General features: G+C 45.1%; 1 protein-coding gene across 1 annotated transcript; it reads left to right on the top strand.

Moving 5' to 3' along the window:
• On the top strand, positions 1–26,837 carry LOC144587167 (uncharacterized). Its single transcript, XM_078386783.1, has 10 exons — positions 1–155; positions 1,872–2,172; positions 3,168–3,285; positions 3,454–3,536; positions 4,069–4,195; positions 5,560–6,633; positions 8,584–8,644; positions 17,804–17,915; positions 20,518–20,644; positions 22,820–26,837. Exons 2-10 carry the CDS (start codon positions 2,062–2,064, stop codon positions 24,538–24,540), a joined length of 3,534 nt encoding a protein of 1,177 aa, XP_078242909.1. The 5' UTR covers positions 1–155; positions 1,872–2,061; the 3' UTR covers positions 24,541–26,837.
• The last annotated feature ends 1,034 nt before the right edge of the window (positions 26,838–27,871 follow it).

Here is a 27,871-nt window from a genome sequence, read left to right on the forward strand (position 1 = left end):
GGGTTCTGCGGCGTTCACTTCCGGTCTCTTCTCCACTCCACTCCCCACCCAACTCCCCCTCTTTTGCAAGTCAAAGCAGCCTCTCTTGGATGGCCTAGGCGGGGCTCCAGCAGCATCGGGGGAGGGGGGGAGCTTGGAAACTGGGGGGGCTCCGGGTAAGTTGAAAGGGGGTGCTTTTTTGGGGGGGGGAGCGGTGGAGGGAGGATGCATGCTCTGTGTTTTGGGGGAGCATTTTTTCTGACCTTGGAAATAGCAATATATATATAGTTGTCTATTTGTGTGTGCGTGTGTGTGAGTGAGTGTGATGGGCTTGCCTCTTTTGGCAGGGGTGCTGCCTAATTAGCAAAAATCCCCCTCCTCACCACCGTGTGTGTGTGTGTGTGTGTGTGTGTGTGTGTGTGTGTGTGTGTACATACAGACACACAAACATGTACATTATATGCATAGGTATGTCTGTGTGTCTGTGTATGTATATGTACACATACACAAACGTATTTATGTATATCTACACACACACACACACACACACACACACACACATATGGTGCTGGGGAAGGAGGGTTTCTAGTTAGGCAGCAGGTTCCCCCTCCCCAGACAACCCCATCACACTCTCTTTCTTCTAAGCTGCAAAGCAAAGCCTTTTGTCACCGGTTTCCCCCTTTGCGGGGGGGGGGGAAGAGGAGGAAAGAGGATTAGATTGGAGGGGTGGATGCAGATTTGTGGGGTTCCTCACCGAGCTGTTCCAAAGCCCTAACAATCTATATGCCTCTAGTTAAGACCCAGTTGGGGGTGCTGCTTTGGATTTGCGGTGTAAATGATAGACAGAACAGTCAGAGGGATCTTCAGGCTGGGTTAGGTGCTTGGGAGGAAAAAGCTCCCCACAACCCTGTCTTATAGGGAGTTCAATCCCCCCCACTCCACAGGTTATTCTACAGAACACAAACCTCAGGGATCTGTCCTTCCTCTCTACCGAGGGGAAATTTCCCATTGAGAGCAGTAAAAACAGGGCTGCTGACAGATCAGTTCCAATAATTCCCAACCTTGGGAACTTCCTCAGATGTTCCTGGACTACAACTCCCAGAAATCCTGGCCAGCACAGTGAGTGGCGAAAGCTTCTGGGAGTTTCAGTCCAAGAAGATCTGGGGACCCAAGATCTGGGAATCACTGGCTTATTAATGATCTTTTGGAACCACTCTCCCACCACGACCAACCACCATAAAGGAAGCCACGTTCTTTCAGGTGGTCCTCCGGGTAACGTTCATGTGCATAGGCAATCCATATTTTTCCAGGAGCAACTCACCCTTGTTTAGGTTTCCAAGCCACCTTGGAGAAATGGAGGTGATCCCCAGGGTAATTGTCTCTGTAAAGGTCTCAGAGGAGACGGACGGACGGACGGACGGACGGACGGACGGACGGACGGACGGACGGACGGACGGACGGACGGACGGACGGACGGACGGACGGACGGACGGACGGACGGACGGACGGACGGACAGACAGACAGACAGACAGACAGATAGATAGATAGATAGATAGATAGATAGGGCACTGACTATCACAGTAGCTCCTTTGGTCTGACAAGGGAAATGGAAAAACAAGATAAAACAAGGGCAAAAAAGAGGGAGGAAACGTGGAAAAAGAGTGGACCAGGAGATGGGATGTGGACATCCTTATGATGGGAGACCTAATGAATTCCCCTCTCTGGGGGTGGGAGAGTCATTCAGAGTACAGTCATTCAACTCAAATTGTCATCATCATCATCTTAGAACAGCAGAGCTGGAAGGGACCCTATGGATCATCAAGTCCAGCCCCTGAAGGATTAAGCCATCTTTCACCAACCTGCAAGGGTTTTTTTTATCCCTTTGTTACAGGAAAACGGAGCAAGAAGTTGTGGGAAAGAACGGTTTAAATAAAGACAGGAGCACACCTTGCTCACATATAGCACAACACCTCTTCTGTTTTGGGTGTTCCGTATCTGAAGCCAGGAAAACACGTCAAGACGGAGATCCTGGACTTGATCATCCTTGAACGCAAGCCAGACTGACTGTCTTTCCACCGAAGATGGAAAGCTGGGTTAGAGGATGTAAACTGGATTCCACGTCCCAGGAGGTGCACCAAGAAGGTGGTTTTCTTTGGGGGCAAGCAGCTGATTTCAAGGAGGAAGACAATCTGGTGAGAACTCTTGGTCCTTAATCATTTCAAGGAGCTGTGAAATGTACCCAGCATAGTCTGTATACAGTAGGAACCCTGTATGCACAGGCGCAGTATCCGTTGATTCACCTATCCATGGTTTGAAAATACTTAAAATATGAAGAGTAAAATCCTAGAAATCTGTACAGTGGTGCCCCGCATAGCGATGATAATTTGTGCAGCAAAAATTGCTGCAAAGCAATTTCGTCGCTATGTGAAAATAAAAAACCCATAGGAATGCATTAAAACCCGTTCAATGCGTTCCTATGGGTTTAAAACTCACCTTTAAGCGAAAATCCTCCATACGGCGACCATTTTCGCTGCCCGGTAAGCGAGGAATCCGTCCCTAAACACAGCGGGCGGCCATTTTATTTACCTGGCGTCTATTTTGGAACCGCCAATCAGCAGTTGGAAAATCATCGCTATGCGATAATCGGTAAGCGAAACAGTGAACCGATCATCGCAAAGTGATTTTTCCCATTTAAAACATCACAATGCAATCGCTTTTTTGATCGCAAAATCTTCATCGCTATGCGGATTCGTTGTTAAACGGGGCGCCCGTTAAGCGAGGCACCACTGTATTTGAAAACTGGCCACTAGTAGGAGCCATATACCATGCTGTGTATAGTGTTCACTATTAAAAAAGACAGGAGGGCCTGGTGTGCTTTGGTCCATGGGGTCACAAAGAGTTGGACACGACTAAACAACAACAATTAAAAGAGAGTTTGCTGTAATCCACGCATTTCAGTATCCACAGGTAATTTGGAAGGGATCCCTTGCCGATACAGGGATCCTACTGTATAGCTGCCTTGGGTCCTTTTGGGGAGAAAGGCGAGATAGAAATATTTTAAATAAATAAATAAAATAGCCAGACCAAAGCATGTCCCCCCTCTTCTCTCTGACACTGCCTCCTCTGCTATGATCCTTGTAATTCCTTCCCTCTCTCCTCAGTGTCTAAAATGTTGCTTTGGGTGCAGGGGTCATCGGAATTTTCCACTGGCTTCCCTCAAGCATCAGAGACATCCCTGGGCACGAGTCGGAGGCCCTTGTTCTTAAAGAATATGCAGGAAAAGGGTGGAGGCGCTCCCATGTTTGGTAAGGATTGTGCTTCGCCTGACCTTTTCGTACATTCTAGTTCCCCGAGTCCCTCCAGAGACTGAAATATAACCTGGACAAAAACGTGACGGGAGATCTTTCTCGTCTACAAAAACATAACACGTACGTATGAACAAGAAAACATCTTCCCGCCTGCGTCTCTTGCAGGTCCTGGGAGGGTGCTGAGCACAAGTCCTCACTCACCCGTTCTTCCCAGAGAAATGGAAACAACTTTTGTGCAACCAGATCAGGTAAGGTGAAATCCATGGAGATAAGTTGCTATTTTCTTTTGCACGACCGCCTGAATGTGGGGGGAAAAATCTGCCCCATTCCATTTGCTGCCCACAGGAAAGGCTGAGGATACTGTCAACAAAGCATTGAAGCTACACCACTTTCTTGGCTTAATTCTCTTCTAGGTTGGACTTAATACTTTTCTGAGACTCCATCTCCCAGAATTCCCCAGGCAGAATTCTGGGAGTTCCACCCCATAAACCCACAGCCATACACACCCACATTTCACCCACCTGGAGCTGGACCTTACCACATCTTTGCTTTGTGTTCTTAATTTTTTTAAAGCTATCCTATTGCTTTCTGGGAGTCCTAGTACTTCAGAGAGGCACCCTCTGGCTATGAAACTACCACTCCCAGTGTTCTGCACTCTTGGGAGGGCCTGGCCAGTCACGTAATGGTAGGGGGTGGGGGATGAAAAAGCCTGTCCCTACTTAGTTGTTTTGCAGAACCATTTCATTCTCGGTGAGGGTAACACATGTTCTCCACCTTCAGGATCCGGTTACTTTTGAGGACGTTGTTGTTTATTTCACCAAGGAAGAGTGGGCTCTGTTGAATTCAGGCCAGCGAGCTCTGCATCGGCAAGTCATGGAGGAGAATTTTGCCAACGTGACATCTCTGTGTAAGCTTTCTTTTTCTATTTGGGTGATCAAATCAGTTTACAAGTACTTAAGATCTTCTACCCGTGGCCGCTGATTCCTCCCAGGCTTCGTTAGCTGCAGGTGGCTACCCAGAGGGAGGCTTGGAAGATGATGACTATGGACGGGGCCTTCTTGGTGGTGGCCACAGTGCTTTGGAATGCCTTGCCTGTGGATGTACGCCAGGCTGCCTCCTTCCTCTTTTTTAGAAAGCTTGTTAAAACTGGGCTCTTTGAGGAGTCCTTTAAGAATATCCTCCTCCTGCAGTAGGTTTGTTGAACCATTTTAGGTTTAAATGTTGTCTTCATTTAGCTGTCACCATCAGGATTTCTGCGTGTGTGTGGGAATTACATGTCTGCTTTGGGTGGGATGGGCAGGTAGGGAATTCTTAGAGAAGTGGGTTGCTCCTGGATGGGCAGTACTGTATATAAATGTAATAAACAGGTAAAGGTTCCCCTTGACATTTAGTCCAGTCGTGGCCGACTCTAGGGGGCAGTGCTCATCCCCGTCTCCAAGCCATATATCCAGCGTATTGTCCATAGACAGTTTCCGTGGTCACGTGGCCAGCGTGACTAGACACGGAACACCGTTACCTTCCCACCATGGTGGTACCTATTTCTCTACTTGCATTTTTACATGCTTCCGAACTGCTAGGTTGGCAGGAGCTGGGACAAGCGACGGGAGCTCACTCTGTGGCGTGGATTCGATCTTACGACTGCAGGTCTTCTGACCTTGCAGCACAGAGGCTTCTGCAGTTTAACCCACAGCACCACCACATCCCTAATAATAAATAGATATTTATTATTTGTTTGTTTTCTTTATAGGCTCTTTTTCTGTCTATAAGGGGGCCCAAGATGGCTCTCAATATAAAAAAAGAATTGATTGATTGATTATTTTACTTTATTTTTATCCCGCCCACCTGACAATAACAGTAACAAAAACAGACATGGCCTAATCAAGTGCATGGAATTAACAAATTAAACAGAATAATGAACATTTAACGAAGAACAGGTGGCCATTGGGTAACAGCCTGACGTTCTCAGGGGCCTTAGATTTTGAAAGGCCTGATGGAATAAAAATGTTTTTGGAAAAAAAATAGAATTAAAAATAGAATAAGTTGAATATTAAAAAAAACAATTAAGCTATATGCAAATCAAAATACAATAAACACCACCCAAGAATGCCTGGGGCAGAGACATCATTTGCTGTTCTCCTATTTCAGTTTGTGTAGATTTGTTAGTTTGCCCAGAGTGGGCATTTTGTAAGGTATAACTCAACATCTTCTGTTACAGTGAGTGGGCGTTTTCTCCTGTTCCGTTTGTATTTGATTTTGTTTACCACTTTCCAGCTCCTGACGGGAGAGAGAACAGAACGGAGGAAGAACTCCACAAGGTGTGTTTCGGAGGCTTCATCGATACTAAGGGGAAACGCTATTTGGAATATGGCAAGAACGCCAACGGGAAAAGCGGCCTCGCTTCCCAGCAGAGAGCCCAAGGGGTGGAAAAACTCTTTAAATGCTTGGAATGCGGAAAGAGTTTTAGCCACAAAAGCACCCTCGTGACCCATCAGCGGATGCACACGGGGGAGAAACCCTTTAAATGCCTGGAATGCGGGAAGAGCTACAGTCGGAGCACCCATCTTGTTTCCCACGTGAGGATCCACACTGGGGAGAAGCCATTCAAGTGTTCGAAATGCGAGAGCAGTTTCCGGGACAGTGCCAGCCTGATTTCTCACATGAGGATCCATACAGGCGAGAAACCCTTCAAATGCCTGGAGTGTGGGAAGAGCTTCAGCCACAGCACCAACCTGACCTCCCACCAGAGGATCCACACGGGGGACAAACCGTTCAAGTGCTCCGAGTGCGGAAGGAGCTTCAGCGACCGGAGCACTCTGAGTGCCCACCAGAGGATCCACACCGGGGAGAAGCCGTTCAAATGCTCCGAGTGCGGGAAGAGCTTCCGTCAGAGCACCAGCCTGACTTCCCACATGAGGACCCACACGGGCCAGAAACCGTTTACATGCCTAGAATGCGGGAAGAGCTTCAGCCAGAGGACCCATCTTGCGTCCCACGTGCGAATCCACACAGGGCAGAAGCCGTTCGAGTGCTGGGAGTGCGGGAAGAGCTTCCGGCAAAGCCAGAGCCTCAGCGCTCACCTGAAGATCCACACGGGGGAGAAACCCTTCAAATGCTTGGAGTGTGGGAAGAACTTCAGGCGCCGGGCAGCCCTCGCTTGCCACCAGAGAGTTCACGTGGCAGAGAAGTCCTTTAAGTGCTCCGAGTGCGGGACAAGCTTTAGTAAGAGAGCGCACCTCGATTTCCACCAGACGATCCACACTGGGGAGATACTGTTTAAATGCTTGGATGGCGAAAAGAGTTTCACGGACACCACACAGCTTCCTTCCTACCAAGGAATCCACAGAGGTGGGAACCAAAATTATTTCTCCATGGTGTGGCCATTGTGTGTGTTTTTACCTGTTAATAGACGCTGTAAGCAAGTTTGGTTTGGGCTAAAGGCATCGGGACAGCCAGGTGTTCTTTGACTGCAGTTCCCAGAAACCTTCATCACCTGTTCTGCTAGCTGGGCTTTCTGGGAGTTGCGGTCCAAGAACATCTGGATTCAGCAAAGTTGGGAACCATTTGCTTGTGGGATACGACGAGACCTCTGTCCCTCTCACCAAGGTCCATCGTTGTTATCCTTCTTTATAGTTTTCAAAAAAAGAGAGAGAAACAAACATTGTGGCATCTTTAAAAACTAATTGCTATATTTTAATAAGCGTTTTTGTGGACAAGTCTGAGGACGTGAGATTGTCCATGAAAGCTCACATTAAAATATACTAGTTAGTCTTTACGTCTTTCTTTTTCTCTCTCTCTTTCTCTCACTGTCTCGTCTTAGTTTATAATTCGTGAAAGCTCTCAAATTTACCAACCCCCAATCTATATCATCTCCGTATCATCTCCCACTTGGACGAGTTCATGTTTTACTTCATAAACACACCGCACACGTACACCATCTTGTCACAGAAATCTACACCAATGCACAGGTCTTGCCGTCAATACACAAAACCCACCCACTCGTGTACCGGGAATCATTGACTGAATGCCATTTCTGCCTGGTCAGTGTCCAAGAAGTAGACAAGTGAAGCTCCATTCGATCAGAGCTCAGACGGCATAGAACGGCGACAGAGATGTGGGATCATCTCATTCCCTGACTCTCCATTATTTTTACCAGGCTTTTCTTCTAAGAAAGGACCCAAGGCAGCGTATGTTAATATTAAATCTAAAAACAACATTTTTTTTTCAAATATTAAACAAATTAATAACATTAAGAACATAAGAAGAACCCTGCTGGATCAGGCCGAGGACCCATCTAGTCCCGCTGCCTATTAAGGACAATAGGTAAAGCATTATTAAAACAAATTTAGAAGCAACAAAAGGCAAACCATCTTGTTTTAAAATCTCTCCTAGACAGTCTGTAACTGAGGAAAAGCCTGAAGAGAAAATGGTTGCGGAAGGACAGCAAAGATGGGGCCAGCCTGACCTCCAGTGGGAGGGAGTTCCAAAGTCTGGAAGCAGCCAAAGAGAAGGACCTCTCCCAGTGACCCCACCAGATGCACCTGTGAAGGTGGCAGGACAGAGAGAAAGGCGTCCCCATAGAGAGACTCAATACTTCTGATAAACAGTATTCTTTGTTTTTAGATGTGTGTGGACATCACAGGAGACACTTGCTTAAAATAACAATCTCTGCGGCTAAGCACTATCAGTGAACTATGCCTGTACCTTTACAGAGGGACGATGCAATTACAGTAGCCCCCCCCCAATCGGTGCGATCACCATCCGCGGATTCACTTATCCACTGCCTGGCAATATTACACCACGTCCCTCTATTACATGAAAAACCATGGTGCATTTAGAAGAACAAGCCACTAGAAGGAGCCAGAGGCAATGTTATGTGTAGCATTCTCTATTTCCACAGTTTTCAGCATCCTCTGGCAGGGGAGGGGCGGGGGGGGGAAATCTCCCACAGATGCTGCAGTCCAGTTGTACTCATGCCAATGAGAAAGAACCGAGACGTTTATTTTAACACCAAAGGCAACAAAATACACGAAAAAGCTTTGAAGAGAGTTAGGACAGCAAGACAGGTAAAATCCAATGGAGAAAAAGAAGAAAGGAAGGGAAAAAAAAGGAATGAAAAAACATGTGGCGCCTGAAAGACTACCTATTTTATTTGAATGTGAGCTTTCATGGATTATGTCCCCTTCTTTGGGCTGACGGAATAAACGGTAACCAGACAGGTAGGCTGCAAAAGGGGAGAGGAGATGCGGTCTGTCTTGTCTCCTGTCTCTGCTACATCCGTCTTTCTTTCTGTTTCAGATGCTGAAGGATCCATGCCTGGAGATTTCATGACGATTCCTCCCAGTCAAGAACATTCCTAGCTCTTTGAGACAAATAAATGTAGATTGCAAACCAGCCATTTATTTCACTCTGCATGTCTGTAGGATAGTGGGTTGTTGTTTTTTTTCTGTTTGTTTTCTTTTCCTTTTTTGGAAACTGGGATCCTGAAGGGAAGAGATACCAATCCAGCACTGGATTTTTCTCCTGTCTCCCAGATCTGCCTGTAGTTAGCTGGTCCTGCAGCATAAATGTCTTCAGGATTTGTTTTTTTTTAATGAAAGGCTTAATATGAGGTTGGTGGGAGAGGAAAACAAATGTCGGAATATTTAAGAGAGTTGAGGGTACAAAACGTCTGCCTGTGTCTGTTCGTGTCGATAGATAGAGAAATGTTGCCGTTAAATGCGAAGAGAAATAGAACGGTCTCCACTGTCACCGTGATTTTTGTTCCCCTCAGTTAAGAGACCGTCTTCCTGGTGTAATTCATGTGCTTTCGGAGTTTCTTCGTTTTCCTCAGTCCATCCTTTGCTGTCTTTACAATTTTCTCAATAAATTCTCTTTGTGTGGATTGGCCGTGTCTGCCGAGATTCAGGATCTTTCTGGACTCCTGGGGTTTCCTCGGACCTTGTTATACCACATAAACTATTTTTGAAACTAGATAGGGATGGGTTTGTTTTTTTAAATTTCTCAAAGTATAAATCCTATTATTCCCTGTTCTGGGAGTTTTAGCTGACTTAAAAGGTAAAGGTGAAGGTTCCCCTTGACATTTTTAGTCCAGTTGTGTCCGACTCTAGGGGGCGGCGCTCATCCCACTTTTCAAGCCATAGAGCCAGCGTTTGTCCGTAGACAGTTTCCGTGGTCACATGGCCAGCGTGACTAGGGAACGCCTTTTTTTTAATGTCAAGGTTCTCCTTGACATTTAGTCCAGTCGTGTCCGACTCTAGGGGGCGGTGCTCATCCCTGTTTCCAAGCCATAGAGCCAGTGTTTGTCCGTACACAGTTTCCGTGGTCACATGGCCAGCGCGACTAGACACAGAATGCCGTGACCTTCCCACTGTGGTGGTACCTATTTATCTACTTGCATTTTTACTTTTGAACTGCTAGGTTGACAGGAGCTGGGACAAGGGAGCTCCCTCCATTGCGTGGATTCAAACTGCTGATCTTTTGACCTTGCAGCCCAGAGGCTTCTGCGGTTTAACCCGCAGCGCCACCACATCCACCCTAGCTGACTTATGCACACCTAAATGTAGCTCGCCTGAGAGAAATGGCCTAAACTTGAATGGCTTTGGGGCTTGCCCAGGCCTAAATCCACTCAAGCTTCCTGTTCCTGCCAAATGCTAGCTGGGAGCTTTCTTTCTAACAGGAAGCTAGGCCTAGCTAAGGCTCAAATCCTTTACCGGTGAGGCCGTTCTCCCAGGTGAACCACCTTTGGGGGTTGGTAAGTCAGGTAGAACTCCCAGGATGGGGAACTATGGGATTCCTAGTCTATGAAACCCCAAAATCCCTACTTATAAGGAGTTGCAGTCCACCTGTGATAGGTATAATAGTTCACTGTTCAAAGAGAAAAAGGAGACTAAACAAAGGACAAGATTAACACCACTGGCATAGCACAGTCGTCATAAACATTGGCGCTGATCTACTGCAAGTTAAGAAGCGAATACATCTGCTGGATAGCTCAGTGGCTTGGCTGCAGAGTTCGATTCCCCACTGTGTCTCCTTGACAGAGCTAGGACACGATGATTCATAGGGTTCCCTCCAGCTCTGCAGCTCTAAGATGATGATGATGATGATGTTTTGCTGTTGTATATCCAGCCATGCCATTCAGCCCACCATTTCAGGCAAGGACATTTCCTATCAGGCAGCCTAAGAGTTGGGCTCCTCTTTTTTCCTTTCTTCTTTTTTCTGACTTCCTAGTTTTTATAATAGTTTGTTTCTACAGTTGTAAGCTGCCTTACGTCCCCTTGTGGAGAAAAAAGTGAAGTATAAGTATTTTAAATAAATAACTGAAAGCCCACACAGACTTTTTTCAAGTCGCTGCCAAGATTTCCGCTGATTTTCAGATACTGCCATAAACATGTAATAGCACATGGACTGAAGAAATAAAATTTTCTCCTGCTATGCCCTCCCATTTTCTCTCTTTTTTTATGATTTGGTTTTTCCTATTATGAAGGAAATTTTTTTTTTTTTACATCTTTTGCAATTTTACATCTTTTTCTTAAAGGGATGATTAGAACACAGAATGCGTGGGATCCACATTTAGTAATCCCTACAACTTAAAAGGGTTTTCAAGGTATACAAGACCTTCAGGTGGTCATTTAGCATTGCCACACACCCACATCCTGGTGAACGTCTCTGGTTGAGCAAGGATTTGAACCCACATCTCCTGAGTCATGATCTGTCACTACACCACACCGACTCTCCATATTAGGGGTTTTGAGATGGATAATAAATAATTACATGTTGTCAGGTTAATTCAGAATTATGGTGACCCTCGCCAGGGCATTTGTATATTTTACTTTTTCTGTTTTTCTCTATGTAAGTAGCTCTGAACGCATTAAAGAAAGTCAGAGGTGTTCAGATTACAAATATTCCTAAACAAAACTGTGAGAGTCCCTATCACACATCACCAAGATACAGTACACCTATTTATTAATGGTGCCTCTTAAAAATCTGTAAAATAGATGCATTATTTTCAAAGCCTGCTTTGAGAATTCAGAGGAAGACAACAAGGATGATCTGGAAACTGAGCCCTGTGAGGATAGAGGGAAAACTGGACATGTTTAGCATTGAAAAAATAAAACTGAAGGGAGATACGATAGCTCTTTTCATATACTTGAAAAGGAGTCATACAGAGGAAGGACAGGATCTCTTCTTGATGTATCCCAGAGTGCAGGACATGGAACAATTAATTGGCTCAAGTTGCCGGAAGCCGGATTTTGGTGGACGATCAGGAAAAACTTCTTAATTGTTAGAGCAGTACGAAGTAGGACCATGGACCCAGTGACCTCGGGAGTTGGTGAGGGCTCCAACACTGGAGCCATTCAAGAAAAACCTGGATCGTCCCCTGGCAGATATACCTTGATCTGCATTCCTGCACTGAGCAGAGGGTTGGATTCAGTGGCCTTTGAGCTCCATTATTCTAGTCATTTCTTATTACTGGCACCATAATGGCTTGAATTCAAATGTGCGGAGGGCCATCATTACCCTGGATTTGGCCAGAAATGGATATTAAAAAAACAAACAGGAAGTTCCCAGATAGCAAGGCCTAGATTTTCTGGGGTGTGTGTGTGTGGCGTTTTGAGGAAAGATCTTGGAAGAGGATGCCAGGGCTTAGTGAAGGAGAGAGATTCGTGTGGAGCTGCAGAGCTTGGATTCCTCATGGTGCCCAGAGAGGGGCCAAACTGGGTAGCAGCACAACTCCGAAAGAGGAATAAGCCACGTCTGAGCATTCTGCACCTAGAAAAGATTTGTCCACAGTCAGAATCGATGGCATGCAATTATTATTAAAGGTCTTTGGGCAACCCATCCTCCCCAGGTGCACTCCCTGAAGGTAAAGACTACACAGTGGGGGAAGCTTCCTTTGCGGGCTCAGGTGTGAAGGCATCCGCCTTAGTTTTACAGTTTTCTGGATTTGTGATACCCGAACCAATAAAAGATAACCTTCGCTCGGGTATCAAACCCATGCTTGGTTGGTTTTTTAATCATTGAATTTACATGAGTGTAAATGCAGACAAAGATCCATGCACACCCAGAACTCAGTGGTTTAAGTATCTGGCTGCAAAACCAGAAGTTGGGAGTTCGAATACCCTCTGTGCCTCCTTGATAGAGCCTGGGCTCCACCTTTTCCATTCTAAAATGATGATGACAAGCCCAAATCGGGGGTTTGATATTCTTGAATTAAATAATACAAAGAGAATCAAAATAGTTCTAATTTCTTAAAAGATCCTGCATTTCCAAGATTGTTGTCTCTTGTTTTTCCTCTAATCTCAATTTTAACTTTCCACTTTCTGCCCCCAATAAATCATACGATTTCTCGAGAAGCCGGGCCTCCGTTGTGTCCAGCTTTCCTGATTAACTCTCCCTGAAACGTGTGTGATCACGGTAGCTGACACAGGCGACCAGGATCCTTAGAAGATCAGGAAAGCCCCTTTCTTGACATAAGGAATAGTGCAACTAGATGCTATGGGACTACTGTTCCTATCAGCCAGCACATCCAATGTGGAGGGATGATGGGGTCTGTAGTCCCCACAATACCTGGAGGGTTGCACATTGACCACCCTTGCTTTTAGTGCCATGAAAATAAATAAAGAAATAAAGCCGTTGCATTGAAGCCCCTCCAAATCACTCCCTGGGCCTTTGCGACTTTTCAGCAGGTTGTCCCCAGGCCCAAACAAAGGGGGCAAGGCCAGGTCGGCAAGGGACCCTTAACTGTTACTTATGGGGCTGCAGAAGCAGAGCAAAGGTGAGTCCTCTTGAAATATTTCGACCCTTGGGGATTTTATACTACATCAGCTTGTGGAGAGAAGACCTTGATGGGCAAAATGGCTGCCCAGATAATAATGAGATACGGTATACAATGGTGCCTCAATTAGCGAGTGCTTCAATTAGCGATGAAATCGATTAGCGATGACTTTTTCGGGGCATTTTGGTGCTCTGATTAGCGATGGTCCATATGAGCAATTTTCGACTAGCGATGGTTTGGGACCATGCTTCGAATAGCGATTAAATTTTGGGTCCCCTGTTTCGATTAGCGATGGTTTAAACAGCTGAAATGCATTTCAATTGGGGAACCGCGTTTTGATTAGCGATGTTTCCTATGGAGATTTTCGCTTACAGACCGCAATCCGTTCCTATTGGAATGGATTATCAGGTTTTCAATGCATTTCAATGGGAAACCGCGTATCGATTAGCGATCAAATCAATTAGCGATGTTTTTTGCGGAATGCATTAACATCGCTAATCGAGGCATGACTGTATATGATAAGGTCCACCTTTAGGACAGACTGCCCATGTCAGCTCCTGCATCATAAGGGCCACCGTTAGGATAGACAAATATTATATATATTAGACAAATATTTTATATAAAGGTGGCCCTTATGATGCAGGAGATGACATGGGCAGTCTGTTCTAAAGGTGGCCATTATGATGCAGGAGATGACATGGGCAGTTTGTTCTAAAGGTGGCCCTTATGATGCAGGAGATGACACGGGCAGTCTGTTCTAAAGGTGGCCCTTACCATGTGGAGCTGACATGGGAAGTCTGTGCAAAAGGTTGTTCTCTAAATACCTAGCCCTTTGGGAGAAATTATAGTTTAGGCCAGGGTGCAAGATGCAGCATGTTTTGCGAGCCATTTTCTAAGGTAGAGTTGGCTGCCTTGGATTCCTGGGCATAAAGAAAGTCCAAAGAGAGCCCTAATAGATGCACTTTGGCTGGAAAAGCTTTAGGCCATGAGCTGTTATGGACCTCTTTCTGTAGAAGGTTAAGATATCCCAGCGAGGGATCAGCATGTATTTTACCTTGTTCCAATGTCTAAAAGCAAAGAGCCAAGCACTGCATTCTAGTGACGTTAGACCAGTCTCTAATTCTAAGGCTGCTGCAGGGACGCATCTTGGCATTTCCAAAATGGATCTTAGAAAAATTGAAAGAACACTATTGTTGTTGTTGTCTAGTCGTTTAGTCGTGTCCGACTCTTTGTGACCCCATGGACCAGAGCACGCCAGGCCCTCCTATCTTCCACTGCCTCCCGGAGTTTGGTCAAATTCATGTTGGTGGCTCCGATGACACTGTCCAACCATCTCGTCCTCGGTCTTCCCCTTCTCCTCTTGCCTTCGCACTTTCCTAACATCAGGGTCTTTTCCAGGGAGTCTTCTCTTCTCATAAGATGGCCAAAGTTTGGAGCCTCAGCTTCAGGATCTGTCCTTCCAATGAGCAATCAGGGTTGATTTCCTTTAAAATGGATAGGTTTGATCTCATGGCATTTCCGGGGGACTCTCAAGAGCCTCCTCCAGCAACACAGTTCAAAAGCATAAATTCTTTAGCGGATGGCTTTCTTTATGGTCCAGCTCTCACTTCCATACATTGCTACTGGAAAAGCCATAGCTTTGACTATGCGGACTTTCGTTGGCAAGGTGATGTCTCTGCTAATTTAAGATGCTGTCAAGGTTTGTCATAGCTTTCCTCCCAAGAAGCAAGCGTCTTTTAATTTCGTGGCTGCTCTCATCATCTGCAGTGATCATGGAGCCCAAGAAATTGAAATCTGTCTCTGCCTCCATATCTTCCCCTTCTATTTGCCAGGAGGTGATTGGACCAGTGGCCATGATCTTAATTTTTTTTGATGTTGAGCTTCAGACCGGTTTTTGCGTTCTTCTCTTTGACCCTCATTACAAGGTTCCTTAATTCCTCCTCACTTTCTGCCATCAGAGTGGTATCATCTGCATATCGGAGGTTGATGATATTTCTTCCGGCAATCTTAATTCCGGCTTGGGATTCCTCCAGTCCGGCCTTTCGCATGATGTATTCTGCATAGAAGTTAAATAAGCAGGGGGACAATATACAGCCTTGTCGTACTTCTTTCCCAATTTTGAACCAATCAGTTGTTCCATATCCAGTTCTAACTGTTGCTTCCTGTCCCATGTATAGGTTTCTCAGGAGGTAGATAAGGCGATCAGGCACTCCCATTTCTTTAAGCACTTGCCATAGTTTGGTGTGGTCCACACAGTCAAAAGCTTTTGCATAGTCAATGAAGCAAAAGTAGATGTTTTTCTGGAACTCTCTGGCTTTCTCCATAATCCAGCGCATGTTAGCAATTTGGTCTCTAGTTTCTCTGCCCCTTCGAAATCCAGCTTGTACTTCTGGGAGTTCTCGGTCCACATACTGCTGAAGCCTACCTTGTAGGATATTGAGCATAACTTTGCTAGCGTGGGAAATGAGTGCTATTGTACAGACGTTGGAGCATTTTTTGGCACTGCCCTTCTTAGGGATTGGGATGTAGACTGATCTTTTCCAGTCCTCTGGCCACTGTTGAGTTTTCCAATCTTGCTGGCATATTGAATGTAGCAGCTTAACAGCGTCATCTTTTACGATTTTAAATACTTGAACTGGAATGCCATCATCTCCACTGGCCTTGTTGTTAGCCAAGCTTTTTAAGGCCCACTTGACTTCACTCTCCAGGATGTCTGGCTCAAGGTCAGCAACCATAATATGTGGGTTTTCTGGGACATCCAGATCTTTATGGTATAATTCCTTTGTGTATTCTTGCCACCTCTTCTTGATGTCTTCTGCTTCTGTTAGATCCCTACCATTTTATCATGTTCATCTTTGCACAAAATGTTCCTTTAATATCTCCGATTTTTCTGAACAGATCTCTGGTTTTTCCTTTTCTATTATTTTCCACAATTTCTTTGCATTGTTCATTTAAGAAGGCCCTTTTGTCTCTCCTTACTATTCTTTGGAAGACTGCATTCCATTTTCTGCATCTTTCTCTATCTCCCGTGCATTTTGTTTCCCTTCTCTTCTCTGCTATTTGTAAGGCCTCATTGGACAGCCACTTTGCTTTCTTGCAGTTCCTTTTCTTTGGAATGGTTTTGTTGCTGCCTCCTGTACAATGTTACGAGCATCTGTCCAAAGTTCTTCATGCACTCTGTCCACCAAATCTAGTTCCTTAAATCTGTTCTTCACTTCCACTATGTATTCATAAGGGATTTGGTTTTGATTATACCTGACTAGCCCAGTGGTTTTTCCTACTCTCTTCAGTTTAAGCTTGAATTTTGCTATGAGAAGCTGATGATCAGAGCTACAATCAGCTCCAGGTCTTGTTTTTGCTGACTGTACAGAGCTTCTCCATCTTTGGCTGCGGAGAATATACGGTAATCAATTTTATTTCCATCAGCAATCCATGAAGGGGAACACTCTCTATACTTATGAGAAATCCTAGGATCCACGTTGGTATACCATATAACAGTCGGAGCAAAATCTTGAGCTTAAAGAGTTGAATAACAGCTGGTATAAATTGTCTGCATTCAATGCAGTAAAGAAAAAAATGCAAGATAGCTTTCTACGTTTTCTGGGCTACTTGGATTATGGACCTACCTGACTGATCTTTTTTGGCACTCCAAGGTATCTGTAATATGATCCGATCAGGCCGAGGGTGTCTGCAAAGATGATCATAATTTTGTTTTGTTAATATTTAAGGAGTGGTTTCGCCAATTCCTACCCCCCCATGAATCTCCATGCCTGAGTGTGGATTCCAACCCTAGTCTCGCCCATCTGCTACTCCCTCCTGGGTTGCTTGCTGTAATCTTTGCTTTGAGAAAGAAAGATTTTTGATTCCTTCCTGCAGGCTGATTTATTGTACCTACTAGAGGTGGGAAAGCCAGAATCAGCTGCTTGTGGAGCGGGAAAAGGGATTCATATGGAAAAGGCCGACGATATTAGGGCATTCCAGGAAAGGATGATGCCGAAGACCCTGAACAGAGAAGCCTTCAGCTCTGGCATAGGGTGTCGGGGCTTCAGAGAATTTGATCGCCAGGAGGATGCGGGGCCCCGAGAAGTCTGCAGCCGCCTCCATCATCTTTGCCGTGAATGGCTGAAGCCGGAGCAACACACGAAGGCTCAGATTCTGGACCTGGTGGTCCTGGAGCAGTTCCTGGCCATCCTTCCCCCAGAGATGTCCAGCTGGGTGAGGGAATGTGGACCGGAGACCAGTTCCCAGGCGGTGGCCCTGGCCGAAGGCTTCCTCCTGAGCCAGGCAGAGGAGAAAAAGCAGGTGAGATGAACGATTAGTCCTGGGAATGCCATGCCCAGTTCAGAAAACTGTTTCCCTGTGGCCACAAATCCCATCAGCCCCTGGCCGGTGACCCTGGTTGGTGGTTGGTGGGTTCTAGGGCTTTGTTTATATTTTCCAAGGGCTGTGAAGGCCCAACATCTCCCATAAATCGGCCCCTGGCCGTGCTTACAAGGGGATATTGGGATTTGTAGTCCTCCTCCTTTTTTAAAAAAGCTCTCATTCCAAGGGGCTTAGAATGGCCAGCTTTTCTGCTAAATCAGCCTGGAGGTCATTATCCCAAAGATCTGATTTCCCAGCGACTTGAATTTGCACTAGTCACTTCTTCTGCTAGGTTTTCACAAAGGAAGGCATAACCCCAAAACTTTGCCTTGTCTTGTTCCGTTTCTTCTCCAATCCTCTGTCTACCTGCCGGAGCAGTCGGAAGTGGCTAGGAATACCTCCAGGACAGAAGGAGATCTGTCAGATGCTAAACAGGAGCTGCTCTTTCGGAACGACCACCTGGAGGAGGGTGAAGGTGATACTTCACTGGGTAAGGATTGCTGAAGGATTGCTTCTGTTTCGTCGGTGTTCTGTGCCTTCAAGTCAGAACCCGTGTATAAGGACGCAAATAGGGCTTTCCAGGTAAGTGAGATATCTAAGGAGTGGTTTTACCGGTTCCACACCCTCAGTGAGTTTCCACGCCTGAACGAGAATTCGAATGCAGGACTCTGGAGTCCCAGTCTGTCCCTCTCTTAATCACACTACACTGGGTATCACTGAATATCTCTAAAACCTATAGGCTTTAGAGAAAGGGGCAAAAGCGTATAGGTGGAAAAGGTGCAGAAGAGAGCGACTCAAATGATGACTGAGCTGGGGCACCTCCCTGAGGAGGAAAGGCTACAGCGTGTGGGGCTCTTGAGTCTAGAGGAAAGGCGCCTGAAGGGGGAATGTGATGGAGAGGTATCAAATTCTGCAGAGGGCAGATAAGGTGGATAGAGGGAAGCTCTTTTCCCTCTCAGGCAATACCAGAACCAGGGGACCTCAACTCCAATGAAGTGTTGGGAGAGTGAGGAAAAACAAAAGAAAATATTTATTGACCCAGAGGGTGGTTAGTCCGTGGAACTCCTTGCCACCAGATGGGGTGATGGCATCTGGCCTATATGCCTTGAAAAGTGATTTGGACAGTTTCCTGGAGGAAAACTCCATTGCAGGTGACAAGCCATGATGTCAATATTGGGAACACCTCCACCCTTCTCTCCTCCTTCTTAGGCTCCTCCCCTTTTCCTCCTATCTCTAGCCCTTCTCCTGTAGTCTTTTCTACACCACTGTTACTGTCCTCCTCGTTAGACGTGGGAGCGGATGGCTCACTCTCCCTTTTCCTCGGTCTTTTTGTCCTCCAGCTCACAGCAGAATAGTGAAAATTTCTCCAAATTGTCCACCCCTTTCTCATTCCCTGGCCCTGAAGATCTTAATAGCTCTCTCTGAGACATTTTTTTAGGAGAAAGAACAAAAAACATTTCAGTACCGGCAGGCATGAACAGATCAACAGAAAGACAACATGCAACACAAAAGGCTTCCAACATACTAAAGAGAGGGAACTAGAATGATCAGCAGAGAGGCGGGGCTGTCTTTGAATGTTGAGATGGGAAGGAATGATTGGTTAGTGCTGGATAAATTGACGGGCACCCCAGCCCAGAAAAGTCCCTCTCAGCCAAACAAGCGACAGGCATCATGCGAGGTTGCAAAAACTCCCAACAAAGCTCCAGTTTTAGGGGTCTGAAGGAGGCTGGGTTCAGAAATGGTCTTGGGGTGTCACGTACAGGCTGTACTATGCATATACCTGATATAAAGAATAAAATATATTCTCCCACACACTTTGCCCCCCCTTGCAGGTGGTGAAGCTGTGCGAGGAACGTGTACAACTAGATCATCTGCTGTGGAGAATGGAATCGGAGTGGCTTTTGAGGTCAGAAAAGATTAAATCAAGGATGAAGTCGCCCATGGCTTGAAAGTATCTGCCTCTTTCCCTTTGATTCTTTGCATCCGTAACCTGTGGGAAACCCACCTGCAAACCGGGAGGGGAAGCATGTCCTTCTGAGTCCTTTGAGCTGCAAAGCTGGAAAGGGACCCTAGAGATCATCCAGTCCAGCCCCTGTCAAGCAGGCCCAGTGGGGGAATTGAGCTCCCAACCTCTGGCTCCACAGGCAGGGATCTAAACCACAGAGCTATCCAACAGCTGTTATTTTAGTTGCCAGGGACGAGCAGATAAAAGCAAGGTGGTTAGGATCCCAGAGGTAGCAGGAGAGTCATTGCGGTAAATAGGCTCTGTCAAAAGAGACCAGTGAATATTATTCATGATAAACATACAGCTACACATATTTAAATTGTTTAAAATATATTCTGTAGGCTTCCAAGAGGCATGGTATGGCATTATTAGTACTGTGTATTTTAGTTGTTGCGAGTCACCTTGGAACTCCTAAGGGGGAAGAAAGGTAGCATGTAAATAAACCAAACAAAAAACAAATATTATTTTTATTGATTAAAATTATTACCTTGCCCTTCTCCCAAAAAAGGACCCAGTATAATATGAAACACAATATTAAAAATCAGAAAACAGTAAATGAGAATAAAGAGGCCCCACCTTGCTCCTGGTCATGGTGTAGAGAATGAGGAATACATGCATTGTCTGATAGTTCCCGACCATTAGATCCAGGCAGTGGCCAGTTCTTCTGGACCTGGGTAGCCTCAGTTATCGAACCAATAAGTAATTAAACAGTTAGGCCCAGAAATAATGTTTGGCAAGTAGATGGTCAAGGAGACAAAAATGAAAATCTGATTTATTTAATGTTTTTTTCCCCACCTGCTGCTTTTCTGTCCGAGAACACCCAGAATCCGGTTTTGGCCCTAAAGCACTGACCCCTTCTGTTGGCTAATGTGATCCGCCTCTTACTTGCGCTGTTTATGGCCTTCATAAGTAAAATATGTTCATTTTTTTAAAAAAAGAAGAAGCACACACTGGAAACGCCCTGGAAAAGCTTTTTGTGGGATCCTGCAAGGCAAAAACCAGTCTCCATATATTAATGATTTCCTACCATCCGTGGAAGAACCATTTTAGCATCGAAAGGGGAAAAAAGTATTTTCTTCTCTTTTAGAATCCAGTAATCTTGGAAGAGGTGACTGTGTGTTTTACCGAGGAGGAGTGGGCGTTGCTGAATCCGGACCAAAGAGCTTTGCATGAGGAAGTTATGGCGGAGATTCATGCAAATGTAGCCTCTTTAGGTAAAGATCCCATTTATCCTTTTGTTAAGAGAAAATATTTAAGTGAGAATGTTTATTATTTACGAGATGATTCTCCCTGGGTTTGAACAGCCAGCATTCTGTTTTTGTAATCTAGAAGAAGTTAGGGAACTTTTTAGAGGAAAGTGGTTACCCTTGTTATAAAAACATTTAATCATCATCTTAGGAGTGAAAAGCTGATACAGTGGCGTTCCGGATTAATTGTCACTATGCAAAAACATCGCTAAACGCATCGAAAAACCCCATAGGAACGCATTTAACTTAGTTTAATGCGTTCCTATGGGGCCCAAACTCACTGTTCAGCGAAGTTCCTCCATAGCGCCGACATTTTCGCGCCCTCAGTAAGCGAAGGCAGGGCGCGAAAACATTAGTGCGGCCATTTTGGGCACTCGCCGGCCATTTTGGAACCGCCGATCAGCTGTTGTAAAAACATTGCAGTGTGAAGATCGGTAAGGGGAATGCTTACCGATCATCGCAATGCGAGTTTTTCCCTATCTAAACATCGCTTTTGCGATCGCAAAAGCGACATCGCTATGCGGATTCATCGTTAAATGGTGAACTCGTTAAGCGAGGCACCACTGTACTGTCCTACTTTGGGCACATCATGAGAAGGCAGGATTCTTTGGAAAATGCTATTATGCTGAGAAAGGTGGAAAATAGCAGGAAAACAGGAAATACATGATGGATTGACTCCCTAAAGGAAGCCACAGGCTTGAGTTTGCGGGACCTAAGCCAGAAAAGTTGAGAACACGGCATTTTGGAGATCACATAAGCTAGAGATAACTTGATGAAATATAAGAACAGTCTCATTAAACAGTAACTGTGATAAAGCAATGCATTAAAACGGCAATCTTGGCCAGAGATCCCAGGATAGGATAGGCTAAAATGAGGCCCTATGCCAAGAGTGGGAATTTAGGAGAAATATACCCTAACAGGATTTTCCTGCTAACTCCTGGTGGGGGTTAAGCTAAGAAATGAATTCAGCTCTGAAAGCTTTCAAGCTTTTAGAAAAGTCAGCTCAAAGAGAGCTGGTGATGCTAAAATAAAATCCACTAATAGTTATAGGTTTTAGTTAACAGGATGGTGCAGAGTTACATCTCCTGTAACTTCCTAGGTCATCATGGGAGGGTGACTCTTTGTGACCCCATGGACCAGAGAACGCCTGGCCCTCCTATCTTCCACTGCCTCCTGGAGTTGGGTCAAATTCATGTTGGTGGCTTCGATGACACTGTCCAACCATCTCGTCCTCTGTCATCCCCTTCTCCTCTTGCCTTCACACTTTCCCAACATCAAGATACTGTATTTTCCAGGGAGTCTTCTCTTCTCATGAGATGACCAAAGTATTGGAGCCTCAGCTTCAGGATCTGTCCTTCCAGTCAGCACTCAGGGTTGATTTCACCAATATCTCTGTGCAATCATATGCACACAGACGTTGGCAGGGATAGGGTTGCTCAGATGTTATTTAGTAACACCTCCCATACTCCATGTGTGACACAACTGTGAAAATCAGACAGAAGTGTGAATTTCCTGACCTTTTGTGTCACGGGCCAATTTGGGTTCTGTTCTTTGCTTTTGCTGGTTAAACAAGTTTCTTCAATGGAGCTGTTTTCTTTAGGTTGTGGCTCTGCCCCTGGGCGTCAGGATCTGACAGACTAAATGTGACTCACCTGGGACAAAAGGCCTAAGCTGGAATTCTCAGTGGCTTGGTGTAGCCTCGTTGTGTCCATGGTTTCTGTTCAGAAAGGAAACTGACCCAGTACTAGGTGAGAACTTCCTTTCTGAACAGGAAGCTAGGCAGAGCTTGGTCTATGCTGAGCCATGAAGCCTTCTAGCTTAGCCTTTTCTCCCAAGCGAGCAAAATTACAGTGTCTGTAATGAGGGAATTCCCGTGGTAGAGAATGATGGGATTTGCAGTCCACCAAATCCAAACGGCTCATCCTTAATTGCAATCAGGTCTTTCTGATCCCAGTCTCACATGCTGTGTCACACCAACTGGCGGTTAATGCCGTTCAGAATTTGTTCCAGATGTGCGCCATCCTGTATTTGTGTTCACCTGCCACATTTAGTTGTCTGTGTGTCAGCAGTTCGAATCAGTACAGTTTGTCTGCTGATTAGAGCTTCCCTATCTGACTCACCTCATTGCCATGATTTCAACAGGAGATCAGAGAAGACAGGAGTATGAGGAGGAACCCTGTAGAGGGCCAGTGAAAGAACTTCACTCTCGAGGCAGAAAACAACAACGAAGCGAAACAAGAGAGGGGCAAAAGAGGAGGGAAGAGTCCTCTGATCCGGAGGCTGGGGATGTGCCCACTGTCCCAGTCCAAGCAGAAAGAAACCAAGCAAAGGAAAATATTAAATGCCTAGAGTGTGGGAAGACCTACAGCAAGAAATCTCACTTGAAGCGTCATCTGTGGGTCCACACAGGGGAGAAGCCCTTCAAGTGTTCGTACTGCTCCAAGGGCTTTTGTGATAAAGCCCGTCTCAAGAATCACATGACCATTCACACAGGGGAGAAACCCTACGAATGTTTGGAGTGCGGGAAGAGATTCAACGTGAAGGGAAACCTTGCTTCTCATCAGCGGACCCACACGGGAGAGAAACCGTATAAATGTAATGTGTGTGGGAAGTGTTTCACTCACAGCAATGGCCTCATTTATCATAAAAGGTTCCACACTGGGGAGAAGCCGTATGAATGCCCACAGTGTAGCAAGTGTTTCTCCGGGAGCGGGGACCTGAAAAGGCATTTGATGTTGCACGCTGAAGAGAAACCCTATAAATGCCTGGAGTGTGGAAAGAGCTTCAGACGGAGGATAGACCTCATTTCCCACCAACGAATCCACACTGGGGAGAAGCCTTATGAATGCCTGGAGTGTGAAAAGAGCTTCAGACAGAGGATAGACCTCACTTCCCACCAACGAATCCACACTGGGGAGAAGCCTTATGAATGCCTGGAGTGTGGAAAGAGCTTCAGACAGAGGACACACCTCACTTCCCACCAACGAATCCACACTGGGGAGAAGCCGTATGAATGCCCACAGTGTAGCAAGTGTTTCTCCGGGAGCGGGGACCTGAAAAGGCATTTGATGTTGCACGCTGAAGAGAAACCCTATAAATGCCTGGAGTGTGGAAAGAGCTTCAGACGGAGGATAGACCTCACTTCCCACCAACGAATCCACACTGGGGAGAAGCCTTATGAATGCCTGGAGTGTGAAAAGAGCTTCAGACAGAGGATAGACCTCACTTCCCACCAACGAATCCACACTGGGGAGAAGCCATTTAAATGCCTGGAGTGTGAAAAGAGCTTCAGACAGAGGATATGCCTCACTTCCCACCAACGAATCCACACGGGAGACAAACCGTATAAATGTTTTGAGTGTGGAAAAAGTTTCTATCGGAGCTCCCACCTGTCTTCACATCAGAAAACTCACACAGGTGACAAGCCGTATAAATGTTTTGAATGTGGAAAAAGTTTCTCTTGGAGCTCCCACCTGTCTTCACATCAGAAAACTCACACAGGTGACAAGCCGTATAAATGTTTTGAATGTGGAAAAAGTTTCTCTCGGAGCTCCCACCTGTCTTCACATCAGAAAACTCACACAGGTGACAAGCCGTATAAATGTTTTGAATGTGGAAAAAGTTTCTCTTGGAGCTCCCACCTGTCTTCACATCAGAAAATTCACACAGGTGACAAGCCGTATAAATGTTTTGAGTGTGGAAAAAGTTTCTATCGGAGCTCCCACCTGTCTTCACATCAGAAAACTCACACAGGTGACAAACCGTATAAATGTTTTGAATGTGGAAAAAGTTTCTCTCGGAGCTCCAACCTGTCTTCACATCAGAAAACTCACACGGGAGACAAACCGTATAAATGCTTTTAGTGCAGATTCAGCTGCATCCAGAGTAAGAGCCAGAGTAATAAAGCCATTCCTCATAGTCTGGATCTTGCTGAGGGCAATTCAGAAAGAACCACGATGTGAAGTTGGTGTGTTTGTCAATTAATAAATCTTTTAAATCCATTTCATTAATTTGTTGTGATTCTGTCTTTTTGAGTTGCCATCGTTAACTCACTGTGACAAGCTCAAGGAAATTAAAATAGAATATATCTATCAAGAACAAATCTATTTCATATCAGCATTGTACATTTGACAAATATCTCATCCAAGGGAAGGAATGTTACCTTTTTCTTTTCTTGTGTTAAGGTGTTCAGCTCAGTGGAGATCGATCCCCCACTGTGCCTTCCTGACAGGCTGGACTCGATCCATAGGGTCCTTTCCAGCTCTACAGTTTTGACATAATGGTGATGATATGTGATGTGATTTTTCTAGAACATTTTGAACCGCTATAGAGTCCTGCTCCTTTGACGGGAGAATTATTATCTACTGTAGTCATCATACCTCACGGCTGGAATTGATCTAATTTTATTTATTTATTTAAAATATTTTTACCCCACCTTCTTTAAAAGGACCCAAGATACCTTGTATTATTAAAAGACAACATTTGAAGCTTTAAAAAAAAGTATACAAAGAATAAAAAGGATCGAAGAAATGGTAAAAGCAATATTAAAAACACATTCAAAAGCAGAAAAGCATACCCATCCATTAAAAAAACCCCTCAGGCAACCAATCACCAAGGGAAAGCCTGCCTGAAGAGAAATATATTCACCTGCTTGTGGAAGGGCAGAAAAGATGGGGACAGTCTGGCCCCCAGTGGCAGGGAGTTCCAAAGTCTGGGAACAACAGAAGAAGACCTCCTGTGTCCTCATCAGAAAGAGAAAGGAGAGAGAGAGGCTGGAATGGAGAGTAAACGAGATGAGAAGGAAGGGGTTCAGGGAGGACACTGGAAGGCTCCCACATCAGAAGGATGTCTCGCGTGGGGTGACGGCCGGGATGATGAGACCGTGCCCTTGTTGGAAGGTGAAGCGGGAGAGATTATATATAACCCCAACGTCTTTATGGATTGGCCGGGTCCCTGGAACTCTAGTGAGAGAAATCCATTCCTGGAGGAAGATTGGAAGCCCCTTCAAGACCGTTGTCGGAAGGAGAAAGATGATGGAATCAAGTTCTGGACATTGGTTATTTTTTAAACACGCGAATAAATATTTCTGTTGTTTCTAAACAACAAAAATCTCCTGGAGCCTAGAGCCAAACCCTCACAATCAGAGCCACAATCAGCTCCATGTCTTGTTTTTGCTGACTGTTTAGAGCTTCTCCATCTTTGGCTGCAGAGAATATAATCAATCTGAATTCGGTATTGCCCATCTGGTGATGTCCATGTGTGGATTCGCCTCTTGTGCTGTTGGAAAAGAGTGTGATGACCAGCTTTTTCTCTTGACAAAACTCTTACAGTGGGGTCTCTACTTAAGAGCTTAATCCTTATTGGAAGGTGGTTCTCAAGTTGAAAAGTTCTTATGTTGAATCTGCATTTCCCACAGGAATGCACTGAAAACCATTTAATCCGTATCTGCTCTTTTCTGTCCATAGAAACTACAGTGGAACCTCTACTTAAGAACTTAATCGGTTTTGGAATAGTGTTCTTAAGTTGAAACGTTCTTAAGTTGAAGCAAAATTTCCCATAGGAATGGACTGAAAACCAATTAATCAGTTCTGGCTGTTTTTTTGTTATGTAGAGGTGCGTTCGTACATTGAAGCATTAGTTCCCATAGGAAGTAATGCAAAGCTGGTTAATACGTACTCTACCACTAGGGGGAGAATTTTTCTTAACCTAAGATGACCTAAGGTTAAAAAAAGAGCAGGAAAGTTTTTTTTTCCTGTTCTTATCTTGGATTTCTGTTCTCAAGTAGAAGCAAAATTTAGCAAATGGAGCTGTTCTTAAGTTGGATTGTTCTTAAGTAGAGACGTTCTTAGGTAGAGACCCCACTGTATTAGCCTTTGCCCTGCTTCATTTTGAACTCCAAGGCCAAACTTACCTGTTGTTCCTTTTATTTCTTGACTCCCTACTTTAGCATTCCAGTCCCCTATAATGAGGAGAACGTATTTCTTTGGTGTCAGTTCTAGAAGGTGCTGTAAGTCTCCATAGAATTGGTCAATTTCAGCCTCTTCAGCATCCGTGGTTGGTGCATAAACATGGATTGCTGTGATGTTGAAAGGTCTGCCTTGGATTCCTTTTGAAATCGTTCTATCATTTTTGAGATTGTATCCTAGTACAGCTTTTCCCACTCTTTCGTTGACCATGACGGCTACTCCAGTGGTGGGATTCAGCAGGTTCGCACCAGTTCTACAGAACCGGTAGCTAATGTATTATTGGTTCTGCAGAACCGTTTGTTGGCCTGCTGAATCCCACCACTGATCCTGGCCAGTGGTGGGATTCAGCAGGTTCACACCAGTTCTACAGAACCGGTAGCTAATTTATTATTGATTCTGCAGAACCGTTTGTTGGCCTGCTGAATCCCACCACTGGGCTACTCCATTTCTTCTACGGGACTCTTGCCCACAATAGTAGACATGATGATCATCTGAATTAAATTTGCCCATTTTTAAATGGTTTTAAGCTCACACTTGGTGACTGGCGCTGTGCTGTCTTTCTTTTTTTCAGCTGCAAAAATTGGTGTGTTTGAAATGCTGCAAAAAAAACACCCTTAAGGGAAGTGTTCCCTGGTCCCTCCTTTCTTGTGCAGAACAGACTCTGCCTTTCTGCTTCTTTTACCCCTGCTTCTGTTACCATTTGTTAAAACAGTCTTTTCTCGCTATAACCTTTGGTGGAGTTGTTTGGAATAGAAAAGATCTCTTTTGCTAGTAGGTGCACCTTGCTTGATGATATAAAAACTTAATGTGGAACTTTTCAATGTTGCCTGTTGTTGTTTCCACTCTATAGTGTCTGGTGAGAGTTTCTGTCTATTTTTTAAAATGGGTTTTGTTATTTTGAGAACTACGTATCGAATGCTGTATTTGTTGTGGGCCGTTAAGTCACCTTCGACTTCTGGCAAGCCTGTGAATCAGAGGTTTCCGATCCCTTCTATCCCTCAGCTTTTTAACCCTCTTTCGCCACTCTAAAATGATTGGAGGTTTTTTTGAATATAAAATATCCCTTTAGCTCCATGTGCGCCTCGGTTGCTTCGAAATCCCTGGTGTGGGAATTTTTCAATTTTGCCTGTCCTTGTGTTTTCTTCTTCATTGTTTTTGTTTGTTTTTATAAATCTCTCTCTTTTTTTACATCCCTCAGCCACTGGATAGCTCGGTGCTTCAGGTCTCT

Source organism: Pogona vitticeps, chromosome 2 (assembly GCF_051106095.1).
Source record: "Pogona vitticeps strain Pit_001003342236 chromosome 2, PviZW2.1, whole genome shotgun sequence".
Taxonomy (NCBI): Eukaryota; Metazoa; Chordata; class Lepidosauria; order Squamata; family Agamidae; genus Pogona; species Pogona vitticeps.

Bases quoted from the DNA above. Each gene is read 5' to 3' on its own strand.
- LOC144587167 (XM_078386783.1), top strand. From the start codon at position 2,062: ATGGAAAGCTGGGTTAGAGGATGTAAACTGGATTCCACGTCCCAGGAG. The intron at 2,173-3,167 runs GTGAGAACTCTT...CTTTGGGTGCAG, and splicing joins TCAAGGAGGAAGACAATCTG to GGGTCATCGGAATTTTCCAC. The intron at 8,645-17,803 runs GCTCTTTGAGAC...CTGCCGGAGCAG, and splicing joins CCCAGTCAAGAACATTCCTA to TCGGAAGTGGCTAGGAATAC.